Source organism: Myotis brandtii, unplaced genomic scaffold, assembly GCF_000412655.1.
Source record: "Myotis brandtii unplaced genomic scaffold, ASM41265v1 scaffold223, whole genome shotgun sequence".
Classification (NCBI taxonomy): Eukaryota; Metazoa; Chordata; class Mammalia; order Chiroptera; family Vespertilionidae; genus Myotis; species Myotis brandtii.
The window spans coordinates 521,026-531,219 of NW_005358369.1; the positions used below are offsets into that span (position 1 = coordinate 521,026).

Here is a 10,194-nt window from a genome sequence, read left to right on the forward strand (position 1 = left end):
GGAGACAAAGGCCCGAAGCACAGTGGAGGGTTTGGGAAGCGGACTGTCGCACGTGTGAGAAAGTACATGTATGAGGAGGGGCGGGTGCTGTGGGGTGTGGTGGCAGAGACGGGGTGGAGGGACAAGGTCAAGGGCTACAGGACACAGATGCACGGGTCCCGGTGCTCAGGGAGCCTGCAGTCTGCAGTGCAGCCAGGACGGACGAGGAGCTACCCTCCTGAGGTCCAGGCAGATGCAAGCTCATGACCACCGCCTGGGCTGCCCTGTGCTTTCCCGCCTCGAGGTGCATGCTCATCTTACTGTGACCGCCTCTTCTCCGCAGACGCAGACCCTCCCAGACCCACCCTGCTTCCTTGTTCCATCCTGGGTGTAGCATCCGTGTGTCCTGGCAGTTCTCAGTTCTCTTTATGTAGTAGCTTTATGGAGATACAGCCACCGAACTCCACCAGTCACCCATTTAGAGCGCATAACCCGGTGGCTTTCAGCGTATTCACAGGTAGGGTCAGGGTAGGGGACGTCTCTGTCCTCTCTAAAAGGACCCCCTTACCCTTCAGTCATCATCCCCCTACACCCCTACTCGCCCCTTGTAATGTTTTCAATGTCCCAGCAATTCCTGAGGTGGGCGCTGTTCCCTACGTACACCAGGAAGCTGGGAGGGCCGAGAAGGAGGGTTGAGCCCCCCTTGCTGGCAACATTGGGATAGAGTGAGAAAGAGACGAGGAACCTGCTCCTTGCTTGGGGCAGAGGGTGTGACATTAAGGCTGACAGGGAAGGCATAGCCCTACTTTCATCTCGCTTCTGTCTTCTCCATCGAGCGGAAGGATTTGAAGACCTTGCAGAGAGCAGCAGAGAAGGGAGCCAAGCCCATAGCATGGGAGCGACCTCCTGGTGGCTGAGCAGAGCCTGTGGTCTGCTTTGGTTCACCCGCTGGACTGAGTCCCCACTGGGTGCCAGGCACTGGCTGGGCTGTGAGGGGTGGGTGATCAGGCATGGCCGGCCCTGCACCACGATTACCCAGACAATGCAGGCAGCCGACAGGATGGTTAAGAGCATAGCCCCCAGGCAGGGCGTGGAAAGCTCTAGGCCAGTGATGGCGAACCTATGACAAGCGTGTCAGAGGTGACAAGCGAACTCATTTTTTTGGTTGATTTTTCTTTGTTAAATGGCATTTAAATATATAAAATAAATATCAAAAATATAAGTCTTTGTTTTACTATGGTTGCAAATATCAAAAAATTTCTATATGTGACACGGCACCAGAGTTAAGTTAGGGTTTTTCAAAATGCTAACACGCTGAGCTCAAAAGGTTCGCCATCACTGCTCTAGGCCAATGAGATAGACCTTTAGAAATCACTTACTCCCCTCTGTTTGCTCCTCTTGCCCCCCAGCCCCCATTTTCTTACCATGAGATCGTTGAAAAGCTTTACATCTCTGCTTCCCACCCAGTCCCACTCCAACTCTATTCTGTCACAAGTCTCTACCGAGCCTGTAAATCACACATTTCCAGACAGTTTCTCTTCATCCCTTTGGATTTAATGCCTTGTATCTTATTTTCTCTTCTATGAATCTATTGATCTATCTCCATCCATCCATCCATCCATCCATCCATCATCCATCATCCATTTCCCCCCTTCTTCCTTTGCTCCCTCCCTCCTTTCTTCCCTTCTCTCCTTCCCTCCATTATACATCCCATCTGCCTCTCCAATTTGCCAAGTTTATTGCTCACTATTGTCCCCTCTCCTCTTCACCTTCCCTAACTGTGAGGCCTGGTTGTTTGGTTAAAGCCCTTTGTCAGGCGAGTTACAGGGATGACATTTTTCTCCGACCCTAGAGTGTGTTTTTCTGACCACCTGTCATCACCCTCAGTTCTCTTCCAGGCGCTGCTCTTCTGCGTGTACTTAGAACGTCCTGGCACTTCTTCTCTATTCATTTATTTGTTTGTTTTCTGTCTTCCCCACCAGAATGTTAAACTCACTGAGGGCAGCTACGTTTTTTTGTTTTGTGAATCCTCACTCGAGAATATTTTTTGCATTGATTTTTAGAGAGAGTGGAAGGGATGGAGGGGGGAGAGAGAGAAACATTGATGTGAGAATGGCACATCCTTTGGTTGCCTCCCACACATGCCCCTACAGGGGGATTGAACCTGCAATCCAGGTACGTGCCCTTGACCAGGAATCGAACCCATGACCCTTCAGTGCATGGGAAGATGCTCTGATCATTGAGCCACACTGGCCAGGGCTGGATATTTTCTTTCATTGCCCTTCTTTTATCTCCAGTGCCCATGACAGTGCTTGGACCATAGTTGTTTCTTTTTTTTTTTTTTAATATATTTTATTGATTTTTTATAGAGAGGAATAGAGAGCTAGAAACATCAATGAGAGAGAAACATCGATCAGCTGCCTCCTGCACACCCCCTACTGGGGATGTGCCTTGCAACCAAGGTACATGCCCTTGACCAGAATCGAACCTGGGACCCTTCAGTCTGCAGGCCGACGCTCTATCCACTGAGACAAACCGGTTAGGGCCATAGTTGTTTCTTGACAAATAGTTGCTGAACAAATTATGTTTTGCATGTCTTGAAATATCTTCCTGTCTTTTGCCTTGACAAGAAGGATGCCTTGGTGGGAAGAGGAGGGTCCTTGAGCTGCAATCCTTCCCTGGCTTCGGGCCTCCTCAGCCTCTGGTTTCCCAGGCGGCAAACCAGACGCCTGCTGCCAGCTCATCTGTCTGCCCTGTGCACACCCCAATTTGTGCAACATTCCACCTGTGCATGTTTGTCTCCCCAGCAATCTTGTTGGTGTACCTTTGAGCCCCTGGCAAATGCCTCATGCACAGTATTTGTTGTATAAATACATGGGTGAATGAATCCATGGGTGGTGAAGGGATGGAGGCAGAAAAGACTTTGAGAGTGTGAGAAGGTTCCTGATGGATTCATCACAGCCCTTGAGATGCCAGTGATGGAGATGTTCTAGACCAGTGGTTCTCAAGGTGGGGTCCCAGACCACCAGTATCAGCCCCACTTGGCAGCTTCCTAGAGATGCAAATTTGGGGGCTCCACCCCAAACCCAGCGAATCAAAAACTCTGGGGGTGGAGCCCAGCTAGGGGTGTTTTAACACCCCCACTCCCCCCACCGGGCCAGTCTCATTGTAGATGGGAAAACCGAGGCTGGGAGCAGGGAAGGGACTTGTCTAGCTCACTGGACTGGTGCCAGGTCCCCATAGCGGCTGCCTGTGACCTGCCACCCCAACCACCTGCCTCGCCTGCTCTTGCTCTGTCTCTTTGTAATCAACACGAACTATGCGTTTGTCCAGCCAGTTCAAAGCACTGCGATTGAATCTCCTCTTACAAAGGCTCTGGTTTCACCGGGGGTTTTCCAGGACTTAAGAAAATGGGACTTAGCGATGTTTCTATATGGCTTTGAGCGAAGGCAAGGAGCCAGGCGATTGCATTACTGCTCACGGCAGGGGGGCGGGGGGCGCTCCTAGGGGGGGTGTAATGTTATAGCTCACTGTGAGGGCCCCTGCCCTTCGCTCTCTCACGCCGTGAAGCATGTCACACACGATCCGGTTTCCTCCGTCCGTGGGAGAGAACGTGTGAACGGCTCAGCGCTGCCCCGAGGACGGATTGGAAACGCTGACGTTGGTCAGTCCCCACGGTCATTACGTTTTTCTTGCTAATTGCTTCATTTGTTGCAAGTTCCCAGTTCATGTCTTCTGCACATTCCTTTCCAGTCTCTTTCTTATATGCATGTTCTTTGTTCGTTTTTATTTCTGGCCCAAACCATGCTGGATAGACCATCGGAGAAAGTTCCCTTCCCTTCTTCACGTCATGCAGCACAGACCGCTCCGTGTTGCCGCGATGGAGCCCTAACCTATCACTGAAAACACACACTTTCTATTTTAAAAAAGTTTTAGGTTTGTAGATGGGCTGCGAAGATAGTGCTGTGAGTTCCCGTAGGCCTCTGTACCTTCGCCTTTCTCCTTCTTCTTCCTCTCCTCCTCCTCCTCCTCTCCTTCTTCTTCTTCTTCTTCTCCTCCTCCTCCTCCTCCTCCTCCTCCTTCTTCTTGACTTCAGAGAGGAAGAGAGAGAGAAACACCAATGATGAGAGAGAATCATTGATTGGCTGCCTCCTGCACACCCCACACTGAGGATTGAGCCCAAAATCCGGGCATGTGCCCTGACCAGGAATTGAACCATGATCTCCTGGTTCATAGGTTGACGTTCAACCACTGCGCCAGGCCAGTGGGGCCCTTTATTCCTTAGGGAGCAGGACTTTAGGTCAGAGAACTGGGAGTTTTGACCAGAACAGTGACGCTGTTAGATGGATCATTTTGGGAGAGAAGCTTCCGGGGTCTGCCGTTGACTCCGCCAGCCTGTTGGGTGTCTACCCTTTGTCAGAGCCCGGATGTGCAGGGGTGGGTACACTGATACACAGGACACACACCTGTCTTCCAGTTTCAGCTTGTCAGGCCAATAGTAGAACTTATTAGATATGCATATTATTTTTAATTGTGGTAAAATACACATGACCAAGTGTGCCAACTTAATCATGTTAAGTATACGGTTGGGAATATTAAGTACAGTCATATTGTGCAATTAATCTCCAGAGCTTTCATCTTGCAAAACTGCACCCACTAAATGCAGCGCCCTCCTCCCTCCTCGCTCCGCCCCCTGTGAATGTAACTGCTCTCAGGAACCGCATGTCCGTGGAGTCACACAGTGTCTGGCTTATTTCACCTGGCATGACGCCCTCAGGGTGCGTGCACGTGGTTGCATGTGTCCGATGGACCTGCCGTGTGGACAGAGCCCGTGTGGTCATCCAGGCCTCTGCGGATGGCGCTTGGTGTGCTTCCTCCGCCCTTTGGCTGCTGTGAGGAAAGTTCCGGAACGTGGCTATAAACTTCTCTTCCCATCCTCGCTTTCCGTGTGTGGGGGTATGTGCCCAGAAGTGGAATGGCTGGGTCACCCAGAAATACAATTTTCTTTTTGAGAACGTGCCATGCTATTTTCTATAATGCCTGCACCACTCTACAGTCACATCAGCGTGCACAGGGTTCCAATTTACCCACAGCCTTGCCAGCATTGTTATTCTCTTTCTCTCTCTCTCTCTCTCTCTCTCTCTCTCTCTCTCTCTCTCCTCTCTCCTCTGTCTCCCCCCGCCCCCTCTCTCAGAAGCCACCCTGGAGGGGACCTGGTTTTAATTTGCACTTCCCTACTGATGAGTGATGTTGAGCATCTTTTCATGTGTTAATTCACCAGTTGTTTCCTTTGGAGAAGTGTCTGTTCAAGTCCTTTGCTCCTTTTTCATTAGGTTGTATTTTTTTGTTGCTGTTAAATCAGAGTTCTTTGTAGATTCTGGATGCTAATGCCGTATCAGATATGATTTATAAATATTTGATGGTGTCCTTTGTTGTACAAATTTTTTCTTTTCCTTTTGATGTGGCCCAATTTCTCTACCTTTCCTTTCGTTGCCTGTGCGTTTGGTGTCATAGTCAATAAACCATCGCCAAGTCCAACATTGTACAGCTTTCCCCCTGCGCTTTCTTCTTGGAGTTTTCCAGCTTTCAGTTCTGCATTTAAATCTTTGACTCATTCTGAGTTAATTTTTGGACATAATTTATGAAAAGGAAGGGTCCGGCTCTATTCTTTCTCACCATCATCTGTTGAAATGACTGTCCTTTCTCCATTGAGTGGTCTCAGCACCCTTGTCGGGAATCATTTGACCATGTGTGCGAGGGTTTGCTGGAATCTGCTTTGAAATGCTCTCAGTGAATAGTAACCCTTGCACGTGTGTTTCTGCCCTCACCATGCAGGTAGCATCACCTTGTTTGCCATCATCACCGTCGTCCTCGGATGCCTTAAGATCGGGTACTTCGTTGGGTTTTCTGACTGCTTGTCAGCCACCGAGGGAGTGTTCCCCGTCACGCACGCAGTGCACACGCTGGTGCAGGTACATCCCTCTGTTAGCTAGGCTGCCTCTGTATCCCAGGGCGTCCAAAACGGGACTGTGCGGCCGCGTGGATCACTGGCCCGGATCAAGGCTGTTTTTCACATGAAGCACTTGACATTTGCTTCTGGACGCTGGGGTAGGAACTGTCCACCGGGTGATGTAAGCAGGTTAACAGGGGCGAGGACAAGTGTCCACGTAACATCCTCAATTACCACGACACCATTTCCTCCCAACCCTGGAGGCCCCCCTCTGGTTCCCCCCCCTGCCCGCCCCCGTGCTCCTGGGCCCTGTCCCACCAGGAAGGGCCCTGTCCCCGAGATGAGGCGATGAGGTGATGAGGAGAGCGACTTGCCATGCTGAGGGTGGGAGGCCACGGGCGCCCCCGCATTCACACCCCTTCCCCCTGAGCTTTAGAGCCTCTGGAGTGTGCAGACATCGCGATAGTTCCTGCTGAGGCGCGCTTCTCTGATTCATTCCCGTCCAGGTGTACTTTCTTTGGGGACACGCCAAGGATGTCATCCAGTCTTTCAAAACCCTGGAAAGGTAAAACCGGGGGCCAGTGCTTTGCACGGTGAGCCTGGGGTGCCCTTAGAGCAAACAGAACCCGCCAGCGCCCTCTTGCTTGGGTTACAGCTCTGAGACCAATGCTCCCTCCATCCCAAAAAGCAGAGCCTTGGCTCGTGGCCGGGGAGGAGGCCCTCGGATCTTCAGGCCCTTCCTGCAGGGACAGGGAGAGCCATACAAACATCAGTGAGGAGAGAATCACTGACCAGCTGCCTCCTGCACGCCCCCTACTGGGGATCGAGCCCCCAACCCGGGCATGTGCCGTGACCGGGAATAGAACTGTGACCTCCTGGTTCGTAGGTCGATGCTCAACCACTGAGCCATCCTCAGTGGGTTAGGGTTTCATCCCATGCTGGTTGCTTCACGGTCACAATATTGCTGCCCACACTCCAGCCTCCATGTCTACAAGGCTGGGGAAAAGGGAAGAATGACAGTAAGTCTGCCTTTCTTATGCGTATCTTACTCATTAAGAAAACAAACGCTTTCAGTACCTCACACCCCACTGCACCATGGCTATGCCTAGCTGCAAGGGAGGCAGACAGCAAGTCTCGGGCTTGGCCCAGTGTGGTCAGAGGCAGGTGACGAGGCAGAGGAGGCGGATGATGATTGTTGGGTTGGCCAACCAACAGTAGTAGCGTTCCTGACTCTCCCGACATCCGCTGTAGCCCTGCCATCGTCCCCTCATTGTTCTCTCCTCTTCCCTTTGAGGAGAAAGCGCCTGGGGTATCGTAGGTTAATTGGCTGCTTTTAACAAATTCCCATCCTTGCATCCCTGATTCCAAGACCGAGTTTATTTTTGTCCCAGAGACAGTGAGTTGAGGACTGGCAGGTTCAAGGTTAAGGCGGAATGCTGAGGCGGTGGTTTGGGTAGTTCCCGTGGAACTGCCCCTCCCAGCCAGTCAGAGGACCCACCCAGGGACCGAGCTGCCAGATGAAACCAGGGTCCTGGCTAAGAAGGAGGCCTGCGTGTGTGTGTGTGCACGCACACACGTGTGTATGCAATGTCCGTGTGTTTTGCAGGTTCGGGGTGATACACTCGGTGTTCACCAACCTGCTTCTGTGGGCCAACAGCGTCCTGAACGAGTCGAAGCACCAGCTGAATGAGCACAAGGAACGGCTCATCACCCTGGGCTTCGGCAACATCACCATAGGTGAGTGTACGCGTGGCTGCTGCCACGCTGGCGCGTCCGGGAGACCTGCAGACAGCAGAACGTCTCGAGGACCACAGGGCCCGCCCGGCGCAGCGTCGGCCAGACAGTCCCCAACCCCCCGAGTCCGCCTGCTGGCTCCGTGAGTGGGGGTGCTGAGTGTAATGAGAGGGTTCCTCCGTGAGTCAGGGCTTGTCAGACCCCAGGGTTATCATCTGGGTCACCCTCTGCACGGCCCAGATTGGCATGGAGATACATGACTTTGTGTACAACCGTGGAAGATTGGCGGTTGTGTCTGCCCGTGTTTAATTAAGCCTTTACAAGCCTTTAGTTCTTTCTACTGAAAGTATAGCTTTTAAAAACCCATAGCTGTCTAATGGTAGGTTTGGGTTCATTGGTTTTAGTTCATTTGAAGTTTGCATCGAGGTCTACTTGGCTTGTCATGTCTGCCCTCCCCGTCCCTCCTTGCTCCTGTGGGAGAGCCCGCAGCACTACACCTTTCCGTTTTCTTGCCAAGTCCTTTAGCTCTTAGGGTCTGTCGCTCCGACACCGGGACCCTGGGGTGGAGAGGAACGTGGGGTAGAGGAAGGCCCAGTGGGCTGGGGACTGGATTTGGGTCTTGTTCCCATCACACATCAGCTGTTGCTGTGCATTTCATTATTTGCTCCCAGCATGTCCCCTCCTGGTTAGGGAGCGTGTCTTTGTAACATGGCCAGTGCCTTCCAGAAGGTGGTGCAGCCTGGCCCTCCTGCCGCTGGGGCTGGAGGTGCTGTCTTACGCCCACCTGTCAGCATCAGATGGTCTCAAGAGGGAAATAGTTGCTGATGGGATGGGCCTTTTCCCTCATGGAGTTATTTTTTAATAATAATTTTTAAATCACACATGCAAATCAAATTCACGTTGAGAGCTTAGAAGCACAGGGGAGCAACGTCTAGAAGGAAGTCACGCACTCGGCACCATAGACTCACAGTGTTGAGTGTTGAGTGTATCTCAGTAAAGCTGGGAAAAGGGACGTGAAAGTTTCCTTTGCTGGAAAATAGAAAAGAAAAACCAGTGGCCGTTTTCCTCCCAGAGATGACCATTGTTAGCATTTTCATTTTTCTATGTCTGTCTGTCTCTCTCTGTCATCTGTAGGTCTGTAATTTGCAAAAGCAGAGTCATGCTCTGGATGCTTTGACAAGCTGCTTTAAAATAATGAAATTCTTTTTAAAAATATGTTTTTATTGATTTCAGAGAGAGGAAGGGAGAGGGAGAGGGAGATAGAAACATCAATCATGAGAGAGAATATAGATCGGCTGCCTCCTGCACGCCCCACACTGGGGGTTGAGCCCCACAACCTGGGCATGTGCCCTGACTGGGCATCGAACTGTGACCTCCTGGTTCATAGGTCGACACTCAACCATGAGCCACTCCTGCCGGGCGGCAAACTCCTTTTTGGTTCAACAATATCTTGCGAACATTTTTGTATGTTGCTAAGTAAATGTCTACATTTATAATAGATTGATAATGTAACATTACAATGGATGGACAAAATGTGACTCATGTAATCAATTCTCTTTTGGGGATGTTCATGGTTGTCAATTTAGCCGTGATATTAAACATGATAATAAGCCGTGAAATCACGCTTTTACTTCCACGGGGAAACCCGAGCGAGCGAGCACGCAGTGACAACGCCTTCGGCTTGTCCATGTCCCCGTGGCCCCTCTCCTCCTAGTGCTGGATGACCACACACCGCCGTGCAACTGCTCCCCGCCGGCTCTCTGCTCCGCCATCTCCCACGGCATCTACTACCTCTACCCTTTCAACATCGAGTACCAGATCCTGGCCTCCACGATGCTCTACGTCCTGTGGAAGAACATCGGGCGCAGGGTGGACAGCCGTCAGCACCGTCAGCACCGGAAGATGCAGTTCCGGTTCCAGGGCGTGGCGGTGGGCTCGGGCCTGGGCCTGGCGGTGCTGGCCGCCACCATCGGGGTGGTGGCCGTGTACCTGATCCACATCGGCCGCTCCAAAACCAAGAGCGAGTCTGCGCTCATCCTCTTCTACCTGTACGCCAGCGCCCTGCTGACGCTCATGGGGGCCGCGGGGCTGGCCGGCCTCCGGCTTTACAGGCTCGACGAGCAATCACTGGACGAGTCCAAAAACCCGGCCCGCAAACTGGACGCGGACCTCCTGGTGGGCACGGCCTCCGGCTCCTGGCTCCTGTCCTGGGGCTCCATCCTGGCCATCCTCTGCGCCGAGGCCCGCCCCGCCTACACCTGGTACAACCTGCCCTACTCCGTCCTGGTCATTGTGGAGAAGTACATCCAGAACCTGTTCATCATCGAGGCCACGCACCGAGTGCCCGGCACGCCCGGCGAGGACATCAGGGCCCTGCGCGTGGCCGTGGTCTGCAACGGCGGTGACGCACCCCTGGCTTCTTCCTGCCTCAAGAGCGACGCTGTGGCCCGGGACCTGGGCAGCCAGATGCCACCTGCAGCCAACGGAAGTCTGTGCCTGAGAGAAGTCAGTGGCCCAGGGGAGGCAGCACC

General features: G+C 52.4%; 1 protein-coding gene across 1 annotated transcript in view; it reads left to right on the forward strand.

The window, feature by feature from the left end:
• The window catches only part of OTOP1 (otopetrin 1), a 14,561-nt gene that overhangs the window by 2,667 nt on the left and 1,700 nt on the right, over nt 1-10,194 (forward strand). Inside the window, exons 2-5 of the mRNA XM_005866152.1 lie at nt 5,815-5,951; nt 6,436-6,494; nt 7,536-7,666; nt 9,378-10,194. Coding sequence (XP_005866214.1) covers nt 5,815-5,951; nt 6,436-6,494; nt 7,536-7,666; nt 9,378-10,194 — 1,144 coding nt within the window. The remainder of the gene's footprint in view (nt 1-5,814; nt 5,952-6,435; nt 6,495-7,535; nt 7,667-9,377) is intronic.